Source organism: Bubalus bubalis, chromosome 14 (assembly GCF_019923935.1).
Source record: "Bubalus bubalis isolate 160015118507 breed Murrah chromosome 14, NDDB_SH_1, whole genome shotgun sequence".
Classification (NCBI taxonomy): domain Eukaryota; kingdom Metazoa; phylum Chordata; class Mammalia; order Artiodactyla; family Bovidae; genus Bubalus; species Bubalus bubalis.
In genome coordinates, this window is record NC_059170.1 from 51371815 (window position 1) to 51392025 (window position 20211).

Sequence of the window (20211 nt, forward strand, 5' to 3'; positions counted from 1 at the left end):
TCCTAAAAACTTCTACCAAACGAAACATTTTAGACTGCACATATTTTTTCAGTTGACACAGGTTAGCTTGATAACCAGGTAGTTCTCTAAGTACTTTTTTTAAGGGTGGTGCATTTAAAACTCCAAATGAGAAACCCATTTCTTACCCCAAATAATCACATTAGGTGACCTTGCATATTTAACATTTCACGATTGCTTCCTGGGTTGGTCGAAAGCTCATGATGAATAAATAGATTCATGGTGGTGGTGTCAGAAGGTCTTGAACTCAGTTCCTCCCACAGATACACTGAAATCTACAGCTATGTAAGGAATCACTTCCTCTGGACAAAAAACCCAAAAAAATCCAAAACTGACTGAATGAGAAAAAAACCTACTTGGAAGCGGGTAGGAGGGACTGAGACACAATCTCAACATGAACCCCCCCACCCACATGGTGGTGACCCACAATCAGGAGGGAACTCAAAACCCTGAGTTCCTCCTTCCTCCCCCGAGAGGAGGAAAAGGTTTGAACCCCACATCAGGCATCCAGCTCTTAAGACCTGCCTCTGAGAGATGAGCTCCCAAAACATCTAGCTTAGAAAGCCAACAGGGCTTATTATATGAGACCTGTAAAATGACTGCAAACTGAGAAATGACTCTTCCATTTTTAATGAGCTCTTATATTTTGGAGATACACATTAGCATATTAATGGATAAGACCATGTCAAACCATCTGAGAGAGTTATAGACATTGTGATATTTTATTCCTAAAGGCATTAGCATGTATCACCTAAAAGCAAGAGCATTCTCTAATCCAACTATAATAGAGTTATAACACTTGGGAAAATTTAAACGGATACAATTTTATGATCTGATATTATATTTAATATTATTATCTAGTAGGAGTCTTTATTCAAATGTCCCCAGTTATTTCAATAGTGTCTTTCATTGCATTTTTAATCATCTAAGAGCCAATCAAGGATTACACATTGTATGTAATTATCTGTTTCTTTGGCCTCCTTTCATCAAGAACAGTTCTCCAATGGAAGAGAAACAACACTTCAGGGGCTCATGTGCTGGGACTCTCACAAGCTTCAGGGACCAGGCAGAGGCAGCCACCTGAGAGGTGCCCAGACTTTCTGCAAAAGAGGCTTATTTGCTTATCTTAAAGAATCATCCCAATGGGGAGAGCATCCAACACACGTAGAGTCAGCTACAATATTGGGTTGGCCCAAAAGTTCATTTGGAATTTTCCATAAGCTGTTAGGGTTACAAAAATACCCGAAAGAACTTCTGGGCCAATCCAATACTTTCCAAAGACAGAGGCCAGTGACTGCCATGTCTGGGCTCTGTTTTCTCCTCACTTCAGGCGGCCGGTGTTGTGACAGGGAAGAGCCAATTCTGACTCCCTGTTAGATTTGTTTCTTTGATTTTACCCCTTGCTTTTTGTTGCTTTTGTTACTGTAATCATATATAATGGCCTGCCCCCCGGGAACCCTGCCACTTTGCTTGAATGTTAAACTAAAGCGGCTTTGTTCATCTTACAGGGAGACAATCTACCTGCCTGTGAATAGCTGCAGAAAAGAAGAAATTGGGGCTTCCCTGGTGGCTCAGAAGTAAAGAGTCCACCTGCCAATGCAGGAGACACAGGTTTGATCCTTGATCTGGGAGGATCCCAATGTTGGGAGCAGCTAAGCCCTTGCGACATGACTACCGCGACTGTCCTCTAGAGTCCCAGAGCTGCAACTACTGAAGTCTGCATCCCTGGAGCCTGTGCTCTGTACCAAGAGAAGCCACTGCAATGAAAAGCCTGCACTCTTCAACCGAAGAGTAGCCCCTGCGCGCCACAGCTAAGAGAAAAGCCCTTGCAGCAACAAAGACTCAGCACAGCCAAAAATTAATAAAATAGAAGTCTAGAAATTTACTTAGTATGTCTTCTATAATACAAATAATACATGCTCATTGGAAAAACAGAAATAAGATAGACATTTATAAAGGAAAAGTTTATAAACGAAGGATTTAAGAAGAAATGAACACATCCCTTCCTATTTTGCAAGATAAATGGCCTTTTCACTTTACTTCCTTACCTCCTCTCCCTCTCTGTTCTATAAAAGAAACTGACAACCAGGCCCTGATGTTTTTTTTGGAGACACTCATCTGCCATCTTCTCGGTCTGTTGGCTTTCCAAATAAAGTTGTATTCCCTGCCTCAACATCTCGTCTGATTCATTGGCCTGTCATGTGGTGAGGAGAGCAAGCCTGGACTCAGTAACAGTGTCTCCCCCAAAGGAGCTTCTCTCTCGTCTGGCGCCCTGACTTGTGCAACTGCTGCTCGGGAGCCTGTCTAAAGCTCCTGGCTCTGATGGCCAGTAACACCTACATTTGTGGGTCCCGCAGGATTGTAATCAACGGAGGCAGAATTCTTAACCACCGAACCCTCCTGGGGCACAGCAGAAAGGCGGTAGACAAGATGGTCAGTCTCTCTGTGAGACAGGTCTGTTCGGTTCAGAGCTGCAGCCCAAGGGGCAGGCTTCTCATCAGCAGTATTCAAAGGGCAGACATCAGTTCTCTGAGACGCTGGAGGATGGATTCTCACTCTGCACAGTCCCTCTGCCCTGCTCCAGAGGGAGCTGGGACACACGCTTGGTGCTGTTTTTGTGGCCGCTGCCCAGGAGAGGCCCCTTGATTGTCTGGCTCTAATGATCAGCAGGATTTGAAATCATGGGCCTGGGACAGATGGAAAGATAGTTCTTGGCCTGCCCCTGCCCCAAGGCACAGTGCACATAGCTGGCTGAAACACACCCCCAGTCTTTCTGTGAAGGAGGCTTTTTTACAAGTCTTGGAGCTTTGTCCTGGGGGTAGACCTCGGGCTTGGCACACTTGTAGGGGTCTGCAAAAGTGCTTTCCAGGAATGGAGGGTGGGCGCGAGTTTTGCACTCTCTCTGCCTGCCTCCAGCTTGCTGGTGTCTCCCGTGAAGGAGCTTCTACACTGTCTGGTGTCCCAATTCTTGCTGCTGACACCCAGGGGGGTCCTTCTAGATCTCCTGGCTCTGGTGACCAGTGGGGCTCCCTGACTGTAACAAATGGAGGAAGAGTTCTTAACTAGCTCCCACCCCAGGACACCACAAGAAGTAACACCTGAGGCCCTCAGTATCTCCGTGTAAGAATCTTATTCGTATACATTCGGGCTTCCCTGGTGATCAGTGATAAAGAATCCACCTTCTAATTCAGGAGACACAGGTTTGATCCCTGGGTCAGGAAGATCCCCCAGAGAAGGAGATGGCAACCCACTCCAGTATTCTTGTCTGAAGAATCCCATGGATGGAAGAGCCTGGCAGGCTATATAGTCCATGGGGTCGCAAAGAGTTGGACACGAGTTAATGAGCAAACAACAACAGTGTATATTCATGCCACAGACTGACAGGCAGGCTTCTAACTATACAAGCATTTAAGGGCTAACTATAATCCTCTCCTGGAGAAGGAAATGGTAATCCACTCCAGTACTCTTGCCTGGAGAATCCCATAGATGGAGGAACCTGGTGGGCTGCAGTCCATGACGTCGCTAAGAGTCGGACATGACTGAGCGACTTCACTTTCACTTTTCACTTTCATTCTTGGAGAAGGAAATGGCAACCCACTCCAGTGTTCTTGCCTGGAGAATCCCAGGGATGGAGGAGCCTGGTGGGAGGCTGTCTATGGGGTTGCACAGAGTCGGACACAACTGAAGTGACTTAGCAGCAGCAGCAGCATAATCCTCTCCAGATATACAGATGGTTAATAGGTACAAGAAAAGGTGCTCAGCATCACTATTTATCAAGGAAATGCAAATCAAAACCATAACAAGATATCACCTTACATGTGTTAGAATGTCTATTAGTTTTTTTTTTTTTAATGACAAGCATTGGTGAGAATGTAGAGAAAGGGAATCCTTATGTACTGTTCAGTGGAAAGTAAATTGGTACAGTTACTGTGGAAAACAGTATGGAGATTCTTCAAATAATCAAAAATATATAAGTACCATATGATCCAGCAATTCCACTTTTGGTATTTATCTGAAGGCAACACAAACACTAACTTAAGATACCTATACACCTGTGTTCACTGCAGCACCATGTACAATAACCAAGATATGGACACTCAAGGAGGGGATATATGTACACTTGTAGCTGATTCACATTGTTGTACAGCAGAAACTAACACAACATTGTAAAGCAATTACACTTTAGCTAAGAAAATTAATTTTTAAAAAAGATATGGAGGCAACCTAAATGCCCCTTGATGGATGAATGGATAAAGAAATTGTGATATATATGTAAATACCTGTACAAAGAAATAGAGCCATAAAAAAGAATGAAACATTGCCATTTGCAATAACATGGATGGACCTTGAGGGCATTATACTAAATGAAACAGGTCAGACAGAGAAATATAAATACCATATGATCTCACTTATATGTGAAATCTAAAAACAAAACAAACTCACAAATATGGAGAACACATTGGTTGCTAGAGGCAGGGGATAAAGGGTAGGCAAAATAGGGGAAGGGTGTCAAACTTTTAGTTATAAAATAAATAAGTTTTATGGGATATAATTCAGCATAGTGACTACAGTTAATATATTGTGTTGTATTTTTGAAACTTGCTAAGAGAGTAAATCTTAAAAGTTCTTATCATGAGAAACCATGTATGGTAAAGGATGCTAACTAGACTTGTGGTGGTGGACTGTTTAGCAATATGCACAAATACTGAATGACTGCTGTGCACCTGAAACTAATAATGTAATATGTCAATTATATTTTAATTTTTAAAATCCTTTAATTAAAGAAGCCTACAAACCTTTCTGAAGCACAAGCTAGAATCAAGATTGCTGGCAGAAATATCAATAACCTCAGATACACAGATGACACCACCCTTATGGCAGAAAGTGCAAAACTTAAGAGCCTCTTGATGAAAGTGAAAGAGGAGAGTGAAAAAGTTGGCTTAAAACTCAACATTCAAAAACTAAGATCATGGCATCTGGTCCCGTCACTTCATGGCAAATAGATGGGGAAACAATGGAAACAGTGACAGACTTTATTTTGGGGGGCTCTAAAATCACTGCAGATGGTGACTGCAGCCATGAAATTAAAAGACGCTGGTTCCTTGGAAGAAAAGTTATGAGCAACCTAGACAGCACAATAAAAAGCAGAGACATTACTTTGCTGACAAAGGTCCATATAGTCAAAGCTATGGCTTTTCCAGTAGTCATGTATGGATGTGGAGAGTTGGACTATAAAGAAAGCTCAGCGCCAAAGAATTGATGCTTTTGAACTGTGGTGTTGGAGAAGACTCTTGAGCATCCCTTGGACTGCAAAGAGATCCAACCAATCCATCCTAAAGGAAATCAGTCCTGAATATTCATTGGAAGGACTGATGCTGAAGTTGAAACTCCAATACTTTGGCCACCTGATGTGAAGAACTGCCTCACTGGAAAAGACCCTGATACTGGGAAAGACTGAAGGCAGGAGGAGAAGGGGATGACAGAGGATGAGATGGTTGAATGGCATCACCAACTCGATGGACATGAGTTTGAGCAAGCTCTGGGAGTTGGTGATGGACAGGGAAGCCTGTCATGCTGCATGCAGTATATGGGGTCGCAAAGAGTTGGACATGACTGAGCAACTGAACTGAACTGAGAAACCTTTTGGAATTTTAGAACTTAAATTCATTTGTTTGAACTTCCCTGATAGTCCAGTAGTTAAGAAGCTGCGTACTCAACACAGGGGACACAGTTTCCATGCCTGGTCCAGTAAGATTCCCAATGCCGAGTAGCAACTAAGCCCAGGCACCATAACAACTAAGCCCTCATGCCTAGAGCCCATGAGCCACAAGGGAACCCACCATAAGAAGAAGTTCACGCATTGCAACAAGGACCTGGCTCAGCCAAAAACAAATAAAGTGATGCTTTAAAAAAATCATTTTTTAAATAAGTTGTAGAAAACTGTAACTTACAAAAAAAAAAAAACAAAAAACTTGCTGCATGGGCCATGGGCCATAGATCATCAAGGGGAGAAATTAACATGAACAAGAATAGGCAAACTCTCCTTAAATGACTGAGACCTTAGAGAGGAGAAGGGCTGACCAGAGGGCAGACCAGAGAGGACTGGAAGGATTGTTAAGACTACTGGACCAGAAGTCAGAGATTTCAGTCTGAGTCCTTGGTCAACTCCTTTACTGAAATAAGACCTCAGGCCCTCATTTAGACTGTATAAACCTTTGTTACTTCTCCGTAGGGGCTGTGTGATAGGCGTTAAGGTCACAGATTCTGGAGCCAGCCTACCTTAGCTCTATAATATTGGGCAAGTGAACTGAACCCTCTGGGTCTCAGTGTCTTCATCTTTAAAAGGGGTAAGAAAAGAGTGTTTCACCTTTACTTTTAGGGTTCTTAAGAGAATTAAATGAGTCTTATAGAGCATCTGTAATAGTGTCTGGCACCTAGTAAGCATCCTAAAAATATTTGCAACTACTTCACCATTATAAAATCAAAGAGTTGAATTAAATCTCTGAGGTTGGTTCTAGCACCAGCAAGACACGATGCTGTGGGCTGAGTCGAGGAGCACCCTGCATTGTTATTTAAGGGAAATGCTGAGACCACGAATTAAAACGAATGTGTAAACCAGACATTCCAGATACTTTCCCAAATTTTGTGTAAAGTCAAAAGTAGGCATAGGAATTAGTGTGAGACCAGGTGGGACCCAGCTGGCAGCACCTGTCTCTGTGGGCAGAGGAAGAGGATTATCTTTTTGTATTGTTCAATGTGAGTAAGGAGGTGAAGGGATTTATCTTACAGAGAAAGAAAGGTTCTGAGAAACAAGAGGCTTTGTAAAGTGGGTGAAGCAGCATGGAGGAGAGTGGGCTGAGTGTTAGCAGGCAGGGAATGGTAACCCACTCCAGTACTCTTGCCTAGAAAATCCCATGGACAGAGGAGCCTGGTGGGCTGCCATCTATGGGGTCGCACAGAGTCAGACACAACTGAAGCAACTTAGCAGCAGCAGCAGCCACATGACAAAATCTGTCTCTGAGACCTGGAACACTGTGGTGTGGGAGGTCTGACTTGCAGGTATAGCTCACAGGTCAGGTATCACTCACAGGTCCTTCGTAAAGGGCAACATCACTTTGGATTTGGGAAAGCCTCTTTGGCCTCTCCAACTTTCTGTGATTTCCACTGGGTTTTGAGAGGTGTCTATGAAGGTAAAAAGCTTGACTACGGTGGACGGGGATCACTCCCCCCACACAAGGGGTCGCTAGTGCAGGTATGAGCATCTGCTTGGTGAGTTGGCACTGCTGTCCGTGGTGACCTCACTGTCCAGGGTGGCTGTGTGTGCCCGCAGCTAGAGGGTGCCTGCCTTGTGTGAACATGCCAGCACTCCCGAGGGAGATGCCTGGTAGACCCTGGACTCTTTGCAGAGCTGGTCACATTCCCTCAGCAGGTGCATTGGCAACAGAGCAGTGGGTGAACTCTTTTGTGACAACAAGCGTGACCTCAGACAGGTTCTTCTACCTCAGCTTCCATTATTCAACCTCCAGATCCTTAGACATGTGATCAGAGTGGAACATAGTAGATCATAACCTTGATGCATAAACAACAAGGACAGCACAGAGAAGTATACTCAATCAACTATACTCCAATATAAAATAGCAAGTTTAAAAAATATAAAGTGAGTGCCTCTGGGCATCAAGAATTCATAAATAAGATGAAGAATAAAAGAGAGGGGCTCACAGTGGGTGCAAGCATTATGACACATTTAAGGAGGCTTCCCTGGGCATGAGCAGGTTAGGGCCAACCAGAGGGGCGCCCCTATCTCTTAGGCTCTGGAAGTGAGTCAACAGAAAACAACATGAAGGACAGATTTGAGTGACTTGTGGGGCTGGTTTGGGGGCTTGAGTAGAAGATTATAAAAACATAAAAAGACATGATCTCCATTCTCTACCAGGAAAAGACATTTTCATGAGCCAAGGTGCAGCCCTGAGCAGTAAACTGTGAATATGTGATGAAAGAAGAGACTAAAGATATGGGTGATGATGATTCAATATTTATTGCATCATCAGTATTCTCCAGGCACTGTGCTTCATGAACAGTAAGCATCTCATATTGGCCCCACAATTTAATGAGGTAATGTCTATTTTCAGTCCTATTTTACAGAAAGAAAAACTGCTCAAAGAAGTTCTAAGGTAATTAAGTAGCATTTCTGGGATTTGAACCAACATTTCAGTTTAGAGCCTGAAGTCTTCATGATCACACAAGAGTCCCAACCTCATTGGTCCAGTCCACCCTCCAGATCGGCATCATCATGATCTGACCTAGCCCTTGCTCCAGCTTTGAAGAGGAAAGCAAATTGTCAAAGTGCAGTATCCTGAGATACGCATCTTACAGAGAGGCGCAGTCTCACCACAGAAGACTGGGTTCTGGAAGGGGTGGGGGAGGGGTGGCTGTGACTATAACTTACGAGCATATTTCCATAACACCCCAGTTAGCCCACAGCAGTGGAAGCACCTTCCCAGGCCCTGAATTCAGCCTCACGGTGACATGACACCATTTTCCTTTCCCTAAAGAGGGCTGTGTCAGTGAGTGATGGATGTTCAAATAAGAATTCTGTATAACTTGCTCTTTGGCTTTTCCCTCCAGGAGCATTTCTAGTTCAGTGACGAAAATACAAATCAATCACCGAGAAGAAATACAGTGGAATCCTAAATTTAGGCCTAGTAAACAGAAATACTCTAACACTATTGAGAAATCTGGTTTCAAGGAAAACACCATTTACCCCAAAGCTCAGTGAGTAACACATAACTTAGATGACTGAAAGGGATGACCATGGTCAGCCATCCCAAATTTAGACTCTGTCCATATTTAGAAGGCAAGGAGTTGTCATAATATTTTTATCGTTACCACTCAGTTTGGAGGAAAAGAGAATTTCTAGCAATTTTAAGATTGTTTGAGGCTGGAGGCCCAGCTTAGGCTATTGGGTTGCTGGTGGGGATTAACAAAGAGCCAGTCATTTGCAGCAACATGGATGGACCTAGAGATGGATGTCATGGGTGTCATGCTGAGTGAAGTTAGAGAGAGGAGAAATATAGGACATCCCTTATATGCAGAATCCAAAAAAGAAATTATACAACTGAACTTACTTACAAAAGAGAAACAAACACAGATACTTAGAGAACGAACTTATGGTTACCAGTGGGGAAGGATGGAAGGAAGGGATAATTAGGGAGCCTGGGATGGACACGTACACACTGCTATATTTAAAATGGATAACCAGCAAGGTCCTACTGTATAGCACATGGAACTATATTCAATATCCTGAGATAAACCATAGTGGAAATGCTTATGAAAGAGAATGTATGTGTGTATATATATATATATATGTATGTATGTATAACTGAATCATTTTGCTTTACAGTGGATATTAATACTTCAATAAAATTTAAAAAGAAAATTAAACCCACTCTTAACTTGAAGGTTACAGGGTGAGTAGCTCACACCAACATGCTTAATTTAGCCAAGCCCCAAACCAACTCTAAACCTGAACTTGGAACAAAATCATCTGTCAGAGCTTTTCTAATTAAATTGGTTGAGGTTAAGGCTTGATGCCAAAATCAGAACGTGCTCATAGAAACCCAAATACGGTTGGTGTCCAGTGCTTCTTTCTGTCACCTCCACATGACGTCGACCTGTACAAAGGGGTTTTGTTCAGCTACACGTCATTCTCTAACAAAAGAACGGCAAAGCTCTACGTGTGGGGTCCACTTACCTTTCAAGGCAAAGATAAATAAAAGGGCTACCTGCACATCCTTCATCCGGTAACTCCTGAGATGGATAGTCTGCTCACAAGCAAGTGGGAAAGAGCTTGGGGTTTCAACCTAGGAACTCAGGTCTCGCGTGAGGTTCGCAGGGTGTTAATCATCTTAAATGGGCAACACAGTCTTGCGCCTGCTCTTTTTCAACAACGCCAGGTGCACCTGGTATTAACAAAGCCAGTGAAGCTTGGGGCGGGGGCGGGGCGTTTGACTCGCGGTATTAGTATTGCCTGCAGACTGTTCAAAGTCAAGCCCCACTCAGACTTACAGCAGCAGAAATTCTAGGGATGAAGTTCAGCTCTCTACATTGGAACAAATCCTCCATTGGTCCTAACGTCTGCTGAATTTTCGAGAATTACTGCACTATATCATGATGCCTTAATTGAAGCTCTAAAGACAACTGAAGAACTGCCTGCCCCGCCCCCCTCCATTTTGAAATCAAAGAAAGGTGGCTGAAGATTGTGTGTGTGTGTACGTAGGAGAGGTGTCGGAGAAGGCAGTGGCACCCCACCCCAGTACTCTTGCCTGGAAAATCCCATGGACAGAGCAGCCTGGTGGGCTGCAGTCCATGACGTCGCTAAGAGTCCGACACGACTGAGCGACTTCCCTTTCACTTTTTACTTTCATGCATTGGAGAAGGAAATGGCAACCCACTCCAGTGTTCTTGCCTGGAGAATCCCAGGGACGGGGAGCCTGGTGGGAGGCCGTCTGTGGGGTCGCACAGAGTCGGACACGACTGAAGCGACTTAGCAGCAGCAGCAGCAGGAAAGGTGTATGTGACTGAGTGACACGATTCATTTTGGCAGTAAAATGGGATTTTCCCCCCTTGACAGGATATCTCATTAAAAAAAAAAAAAGTGAAGCATCTATTTTCTAAGAAAAATGACTAAAACCAGAGTTATTTTCTAGTTTAATAATCTTGCTAGAGGGCTTCCCTGGCGGCTCAGTTTGCTAGGCTATCAGTAATGCTGCTTGTATATTTCATGATGTACCTACTGAAATAATGTTTAGGGTTCTATATTTCCTCAGAAAGAATAGAACATGTTTTGCATGTCAGTACTATTATTCTCATAAATATACTCTGTTAAATCCATGAGAGTTTACACAGTAATCTCCAGCCTTACTCAAGTTTTGTTCTGTTAAAAATTTTTGAACTTCATCTGTTTTTTCCAGTTTTCTTTACCTGGACTAGATTTCCTTTGGTGATTACAGAGAAGAGTGTTGACACAATAGCCTTTAAACTTCCCAGGCTTTGGGACTTCCCTGGTGGTCCAGTAGCTAATACACTGTACTCCCAATGCAGGGGCCCTGGGTTCAATCCCTGGTCAGGCTGGATCTTACATATTGCAACTGGTGCAGTCAAATAAATAAATGAATAAAAAAATAAACTTCCCAAGTTTGCTTATTTATGAGCATTTCTGAGTCAGTGGGTCATTCTCTTAAGTGAACTATATATATATATATATATATATATATATATATATATTTTAGTGTTGATATAGAATCTGACATCCAGTAACAAAAGGTAATAATACAAACCATCACATTAAAACTGGACTTTATTACATTTGTTTGGAATTTAGTTTGCTTATGGTTTGTAATTTCACATACACACAAAAATATATTATTGATATCAAAGAAGTTGAAACACATTGTATCCCAACAGACATCTGTCCATTTCAAATACTACAAACAAACATCTTTTACTAGGGAAACAATTCTTTTTGAAAGTTTACTAGAATTAATTTACAGCTTACCAATTACTAAAAAGGTGTGAGTTCCATCATGGTGTTGGAAACTTAAAACGAAAATTCAATTTATACACTACAGAAACAAAATTACATTATTAAATTAATAAGTTAATAAAGACACACATTTCACCTATGATAAAAATATTTAATTTATAAATCATTATAGAATATAATAAAAGAAATGACGTGAGGCCAGAAAATTGATTTTTGAAGGATTTTGAGACTATAAACTTATATTTTAATATTTTGTTCATATATAGCCAAGAGGAAGAGAGAAAGCCAACCTAGGGTCAGTCCAAAGTTTTGCAGGAGAAACATCAACCAGGGTCGCTGTGTTTGAACATGAGTCATTTCAGGAAGCTAAAAAAAGAATAAAAAACCAGAATAAGATCCAGATATATTCACTGCTGGGAAAAGTTTGGTGGGAAAACATGAGAGACTCTGTTATTCAGAACTTAATAACCTTTCCAATTCCCCAAACGGTTACAAAATGTTTAATACCCACTCTCACCAAAATTCTAAAACGTCAGATAAATTGAACCATTAGAATGTAGTGACAAGGATCCTAGCAATGCCAGAAATCTTAAAATGACAGTTATCAACTGAAAGCAAATCTAATTCCGATTTTTATTTTTGGAAAATGTTTAAATGTGAAATATATAATAGATGAAAGGAATTCTTTTTGATGGTCCTATTGGGTTTATGAAATTGCTAAATGCACTGCCTATTACAAAGCATATATTTGTTTCTTTTCAAAATGATGACTGAGATCTTCCTGACCTTTGGAACAATAAAGGCATCATTTCCTAAGGCTAGGTTTTATTCTCAGAGAGAGAAATAGCAACAGATTTATGTTTGTGAAATGCTGTAACGCCATTTAGAGGGAAACATTCACTCAACATCTGTGAGTCATTCCTCAATCTGCTCATCTCACGTTCTTTTGATTCCTCACCCTGAGAAGGTCAGAGTCACTGTCTCTTTCATGACAATCATTTCATTTCCATTGGAGCATAGCCTCAGGTCAACAGAGATTGGACACTGAACTCAACCCTGGCACTACAGACACTCAGCGCTGGATAATTCTCTGTTGTGGGGGTTCTCCTGTGTGTTGCAGGATGTTTAGCAGCGTCCCTGGTTTCTATCTACTAGATGTCAGTTGTCCCTCTGCCCCTAGTCATGACAGCCAAGAATGTCTCCAGACCTTGTCAAATGTCCCCTTGGGGGTTCTCTCCTCTGGTTGAGAACTACTGGATTCGTACCTAGCAAAAGAAAGGTCAAACATATAAAATATGCAAGGGCTTTAAATTTATAGCAATGGAGAACAGATTGATGTCTTTTTTCATGCCTGTATGGGAGCATCCTGGATGTTCTGTTTCGGTGTGTTTGAGATGGATATTTCTGTGTTTAAATTGGCAAAATAGATGGAAGGAGGAGTAAAATTATTGCATCCTGCTATCTCACACCCCAACACAGAGCCATGGAATAAAAGACAAAGTGGGATCCAAACTGCTATCCTGAATGGATGGATGGATGAATGGACAGATGGATGGATGGATGGATGGCCTTAAATTATGTAATATACATATGTGTCACATTCCTTTTCAGGTTCTTTTCCCTTAAAGTTTACTACAAAATATTAAGTGGGGTTCTGTGTACTATACAGTAGGTCCTGTGTGTATATCTTAATCCCAACCTCCTAATTTATCCTTCCCCCACACCCTTTCCCCTTTGGTAACTGTAAGTTTGTTTTCTATGTCTGTGAGTCTAGCCTCTTTCTGGTTTGTAAATAAATTCATTTGTATCATCTTCTCTAGATTTCACATGTAAGCAATATAGGCTTATACATATAGCAACATAAGCTATTTGTCTTTCTCTGTCTGACTTATTTCACTTATTATGATAGTCTCTAGGTCCATCCATGTTGCTGCAAATGGCACTCCTTGCTTTTTTAATTAAAACAATTTGCTCTGTGATAACTTGCCATCCATTCAGGGGTATGTACATTTATAAACCATATTGAAGGCAAATGTTGCAATATCCAGTAACAGATCTTTAATGACACCAATAAGAAGCCATTTTTCAGAATAAAGATGGAAATAGACAAAGAAGTGTGAACTTAGGATGGCCCAGGAGTGTGAACCTTAGGTGTAGAAGAAGGAAAGACACCATCTTAGTTTCAGTGGATGTTCCATAAACCATCCTTTGTGTCAAGTCCTCCCTCATATAAAATTACTGCATGGTACATGATATTAGTATTTATCCACTTGCCTTCCTGATGTGCTTTAACATTCTCCATGAGCATTCACTTTTAAGCTTCAACTTGACTAGGAATACAATTATGTGGATGGAATCAAGTGTAAAACATTTATTTACTATCACTTGCTAAAATGTTCAGAAATCCTAATTAGCAGTTGACCATCATAACTACATCTCAATTAATTAAGAGAACTTGCATGGACCATTATCTGTAGACCAGTTACAGTCAATATGTGGGCTTCGTGCATATCAGGGAATTTTTTTCCTATGCCTGATTGAAATTTTTAAAAAGAACTTCACAATGGTATGTTAAAGAGTTGCATCTTAAAGATTATTTTCCAGAAAATTACAACTACTTGACTGTCGTGTCTTGACATTCACTGATCAGATTTGGGGAACTTGCCAAGCATGGAGGTTAAGAACGAAGTTAGTTTCTGCTTCAGGATTTCCAAATATCTGGCAAAAGTCTGAAGAACATTTCTCCTAGTACTATCTCTAGAAGGCAAGGCTGTTTTGCTATCATTTCTCTTTTTTTCTACTTTTTACTTCAATGTTAACACATTCTATTCATCATTTCACCCCTCTAGTCTTAGGGTATGAATCAAGATCTGTAAAACTTCAATAACAGTTTAACTGCCCTGGAGGAAAAGGGGACTTTTCTTTTTTGAAAGCCAGGGAAAATGGTGGCATTTAAACTCTTGTTGGGTGTTTTTTTAAAAAGAAAAAGCACAATATGTACTCTCAAAAATGAATTCCTATGGACTTTTATTTCCCTTCAAATTTGCTAACTGAAATGATTAAAAATATGGCTAGATTCAGAGCAAGTGAAATGCTGTAATCAGATGTGGTTTGAGCTTCAACATTTTATGCTTGTATCTTTTGGAAAGACTTTCTGTAGAACTTGCTAGTATTTTGGTATGTACCCAAGAGATATTACGGTTCATATGTCATCCATAATAATCCAAAACAGTGCCAAGTACTGTCTCAAAAGCAAGCTTAACTAGGCTTTCTTACCAAACCATGTGGACATTGGAAGTGCAGACAGGCCAATCAAATTACGATCAAAGCTTCCATGTCAGGGTGAGAATCTCTTTAAAGTTTTAAAATGTGAAATTTTCATTGTTTGTCTGTTTCTATAGACTTACAAAGTTAGTCTGTTACAGCTTTGTTCCAGTGCATACCGTCTGCCTTATAAACAGAAGCAGTAACATGCTATCTTTTATGACAAAGGCCGTGTGATATCTATGTATTCTACTACATATTTTTATCACATGCAGTGACTAATTGGACTTTTTAGTGTTGGCATTTTTTTTCTAGCTACTTAGAAATGTATTGGGCCATAACAGAGGTGAATTTCAGATAGAAAGCTGGTCTTTGGAGGTGTTTGTATATCCTCTACAATAATGAGATGATCTGGCTTCTTGTCCTGGTTCTGATGTCATGTCTACGTGCCTTTGGATAAGTCATCATCCTTCCTGAGCCAGTGTTTCCTCATAACTGAAAGGCATTAATCATTTTACCTCCTGCAGGATTTTGAGGAGTAAATAGGAAAGAAGGAAAGATATAAGTAAAGGTGTGATTAAAAAAAGGATGTAAATCAAAGTAGATGTTACATAAGACTTTCCTCCAGAGCATCCTGAAAGACCTTGAGGAAAAACAAGCTGCTAGAAGGTACTGCTGAATGGATGGGAAGTTATCACAGAGCCAATTATTTTAATTTTTTAAAAGAAAGGAATGCCATTTGCAGCAACATGGATGGACTTAGAAATTATCATATGAAGTAATCCAGAGAAACAATCTAAAATAAATGGTGTAAATGAACTTATTTACAAAACAGAAATAGACTCAGACCTAGAAAACAAACGTATGATTACTAAAGGAGAAAGGAAGCATGGGGATAAATTAGGAGTTTGGGATCAACATATACATACTACACATATAAAATATATAATCAACAAGGACCTACTGAATAGTACATGGAACTCTACTTAATATTTTCTGATAACCTGTAATGAAAAAGATTCTGGAAAAATAAATATATGTAACATAATTTAAGGCTATCCATCCATCCAGGATAACAGTTTTGGATCCAACTTTGTCTTTTATTTTGCTGCTCTGTGCTGGGGTGTGAGATAGCAGGTTGCAATAGTCTTAATCCTCCTTCTATCTAGTTTGCTGGTTAAAACAAAGAAATATCCATTTCAAGCACATCCAAACAGAACGTCCAGGATGCTCCCACAGAGGCATGAAAAAAATACATCAGCCTATTTTCTGTTGCCATAAATCTAAAGCCCTTGCATATGTTGTATGTTTGACCTTTCTCTTGCTGGATACAAGAATCCAGTAGTTCTCAACCAGAGGAGAGAACCCCCAAGGGGACATTTGACAAGGTCTGGAGACATTCTTGGCTCTCATGACTAGGGGCAGAGGGACAACTGACATCTAGTGGATAGAAACCAGGGACGCTGCTAAACAGCCTGCAACACACAGGAGAACCCCCCCAACAGAGAATTACCAGCGCCGAGTGTCAGCAGTGCCGAAGTTGAGCTCGATGTCCCATTCATGTCTACCTGAGCCTGTGCTTCAGTAGAAATGACTGTAGTGAAAGAGATGCAGTGACTCTGACCTTCTCAGGGTGAGGGATTTGAAAGAATGTGAGACAAATTATGAAAATGAAAATACAACCTATCAAAACTAGTGGTATTCAGTGAACACGGTAAATAGAGGGTAATTGACAGGATTGAATGCATATATTGGGGGAAAATATATAAAAGCAATAATCTAAGTTCCAAATTCAGGAAACTAGAAGAAAACTAACAAATTAAATCCCAAATAAGCAAAAAAAAGAGAAATAATAAAAACTAGAGCAGAAATCAGTAAAATTGAAAATAGGAAATCAATAGAGAAAAATCAACAAAAACAAAAGTTGATTTTATGAAAAGAACAATAAACTAGACAAGTCTCTTCCAGGCTAACTAAGAAACAAAGACAGAAGACACAAATTAATAATATCAGAATTGAAAGAGGGGATATCACTTAAAAAATCCATGGATAATAAAGGAATATTATGAATAACTTTATGCCCACAAATTTGATAACCTAGATGAAATGTACAAATTCCTTGAAAGATGCAATCTGCCAAAACTAACACAAGAAAAAAATAGACCACCTGAATAGGTCTATTTCTTTTATTAAAGAAATGGAATCAATAATTAATAATTTTCCAGAGCACCAGACCCAGATGTGTTCACTGGTGAACTCTATCAAACAGTTAATGAAGAAATTATGTCAGTTTTCTATAGTCTCTTCCGAAAGAAAGAAGCTGAGTAAATAATTTCTAATTCATTCTAAGAGATTAGTATTGTCTTAATACCAAAAACCAGACATATATGACAAGAAAACTATAGGTCAATATTTCTCATGAACAGAGATATAAAGATCCTCAACAAAATATTAACAAATCAAATCTAACAATGTATAAGAAAAATTATATGCCACAAAAAAGTGGGATTTATCCTAGGCATCCAAGGCTGGTTTAACATTCAAAAAATCAATTAATGTAGTCTATATTCCAATATCTGTCTAGTTAAAGCTATGGTTTTTCCAGTAGTCATGTATGGATGTGAGAGTTGGATCATAAAGAAAGCTGAGGGCTGATGAATTGATGCTTTTGAACGTGGTGTCAGAGAAGACTCTTTGAGAGTCCCTTGGACTGCAAGGAGATCCAACCAGTCAATCCTAACAGAAATCAGTCCTGAATATTCATTGAAAGGATTGATGCTGAAGCTGAAATTCCAATAGTTCGGCCACCTGATGCGAAGAACTGCCTCATTTGAAAAGACCCTGATGCTGGGAAAGATTGAAGGTGGGAGGAGAAAGGGATGACGGAGGATGAGATGGTTGAATGGCATCACCAACTCGATGGACATGAGTTTGAGCAAGTTCTGGGAGTTGGTGATGGACAGGGAAGCCTGTCATGCTGTAGTCCATGGGATCTCAAAGAGTCGGATACGACTGAGGAACTGAACTGAACTGACATTCCAATATCAACAGGCTAAATAAAAATCACATCATCATATCTATAGATGTATAAAAAGCATTGACAAAATCCAACACCTATTAATGATAAAATAAAAACTCCCAGCAAATTAGGAATAGAGAGGAGCTTCCTCAAATTCATAATTAGCATCTTAAAAAGCCTGCAGCTAACATCATACTCAGTGGTGAGAAAGTGAAGGCTTTCCTGCTAAGATCAGACACAAAACAAGGATATCCCCTTCCACCTCTGTTTTTCAACATCATATTGGAAGTCCCAGCAAATGCAGTAAGAGAAGAAAAGGAAATAAAAGTTACACAGATTGGGAAAAAAGAGATAAAACTCTGCTTATTTGTACTTAACACGATTGTCTATGTAGTAAAGCCAAAACAACAAAGCTCCCAGAACTAATAAATGCTTATATCAAGGTTGCAAAATACAAGGTTAATATACAAAAGTCAATTGCTTTTCTATTTACCAGGAATGAACAGGTGGATTTTGAATTGAAAACACCATTTATATTAGAACCCCAAAATGAAACACTTAGATATAACTCTAACATAATATATAAAACATCTATTTGAGGAAAACTATAAAACTCAAAGATGTCAAGGAAAAAGACTAAATGGAGAGAGATTCCATGTTTATGGATAGGAAAATTCAATATTGTCAAGATGTCAGTTCTCCACAACTTGATCTATAGATTGAATGCAATTTCTATCAAAATAAAAAACCCAGCAACTTATTTTGTCAATATTGACAATCTGATTCTAAAGCTTATATGGAGAGGCAGATGACACAGAATGTCCAACACAATCCTGAAGGAGAAGAATAGAGTTGGAGAATTTGATACTACCCAGCTTTAAGACTTACAATAAAGTTATAGTAATTAAGACAGTGTGGTATTGGCAAAAGAAAAGATAAACAGATCAGTGGAACAGAGTACAGCTCCCAGAAATAGACCCACATAAATACAGTCAACTGATCTTTGTCAGATGAGCAAAAGTAATAAAGCAAAGATAGTCTTCCCAATAAATGGTGTTGGAACTATTGGACATGCACAAGCAAAAAAAAAAAGAATCTATACACAAAATTTTCATAAAAATTAAGATGAATCACAGATTTCAGCTAGTGCACTGGGACGACCCAGAGGGATGGTATGGGGAGGGAGGAGGGAGGAGGGTTCAGGATGGGGAACACATGTATACCTGTGGCGGATTCATTTTGATATTTGGCAAAACTAATACAATTTTGTAAAGTTTAAAAATAAAATAAAATCAAAGGAAAAAAAATTCTTATCAAAAAAACCCAAAAAACTATACAGGTAAAACTCAGATGACCTTGGGTATGGTGATGCCTTTTTAGATCCACATCAAAGACATGAAAGAACTGATTGACAAGCTGAACGTCATTAAAATGAAAAACTTCTGAGTTCCCTGGTGCTCAAATGGTTAGGATTCCAGGCTTTCACTGCCTTGGCCCAGGTTCAATCCCTGGTTGGGAACTGATATCCTGCAAGCCACATAGTGTGGCCAAAAATAAAAAATTAAAACTTCTGGTCTGCAAAAGATAACATCAAGAGAATGAAAATATAAGCCAGAGACTGGGTGAAAATATTTGCAAAAGACTCACCTAATAAAAGACTATTTAAAATATGCAAATAACTCTTAGAATTTAATTCAATGAAAAGAAAACAAACAACCCAATATTTTAAATGAGTAAAAGAACTGAAAAGACGGCAAATAAGCACATGAAAAGATGTTCAACATCATGATTTTAGGGAATCTCAGATTACACTGGCCGTGAGACACATGAGATACGTGAGATACCACCACCTACCTATTAGAATGGCCAAAATCCAAAACACTGACAATAGCAAATATTGGCAAGGATCTGGAGCAACAGGAACTCTCATTCATTGCTGGTGGGAATGCAAAACGATCCCACCACTTTGGAAAACATTTGGCAGATGTTTTGCAAAACTAAGCATACTCTAGAAATTGCGCTCCTTGGTTCAGTTCAGTTCAGTTCAGTCGCTCAGTCCTGTCCGACTCTTTGCGACCCCATGAATCGCAGCATGCCAGGCCTCCCTGTCCATCACCAACTCCCGGAGTTCACTCCGACTCACGTCCATCGAGTCAGTGATGCCATCCAGCCATCTCATCCTCTGTCGTCCCCTTCTCCTCCTGCCCCCAATCCCTCCCAGCATCAGAGTCTTTTACCAAGGCACTTCTTGGTATTCACCCCAAAACACTGGAAAATTATGTTAACAGAAAAACTTGCACATGGAAGTTTACAGCAGCTTTACTCATAATTTCCAAAACTTGGAAGTAACCAAGGTATCCTTTACTAG

General features: G+C 40.1%; 1 protein-coding gene and 1 long non-coding RNA gene across 13 annotated transcripts in view; both read right to left on the reverse strand.

Annotated features, from left to right (window-relative positions):
* The window catches only part of LOC123329241, a 39457-nt gene extending 29525 nt beyond the window's left edge, over positions 1–9932 (reverse strand). The window contains exons 1-2 of one of the 2 annotated variants that reach the window (XR_006544613.2): positions 9770–9932; positions 7168–7170 (exon numbers count right to left, since the gene is read on the reverse strand). This is a non-coding gene — a long non-coding RNA (uncharacterized LOC123329241). The remainder of the gene's footprint in view (positions 1–7167; positions 7171–9769) is intronic. The other variant, XR_006544612.2, reaches the window with a different exon arrangement.
* A 1424-nt stretch (positions 9933–11356) lies between these two features.
* SLC39A12 (solute carrier family 39 member 12) overlaps positions 11357–20211 on the reverse strand; it is an 85320-nt gene continuing 76465 nt past the window's right edge. For 10 of the 11 annotated variants that reach the window (XM_044928087.2, XM_044928086.2, XM_044928079.2 and 7 more), the window contains one exon: positions 11357–11926. In XM_044928087.2, the coding sequence (XP_044784022.1) occupies positions 11798–11926 (129 nt within the window). In that variant the 3' untranslated portion in view covers positions 11357–11797. Of the gene's footprint in view, positions 11927–12767; positions 12826–20211 lie in introns of all 11 variants that reach the window. The other variant, XM_044928083.2, reaches the window with a different exon arrangement.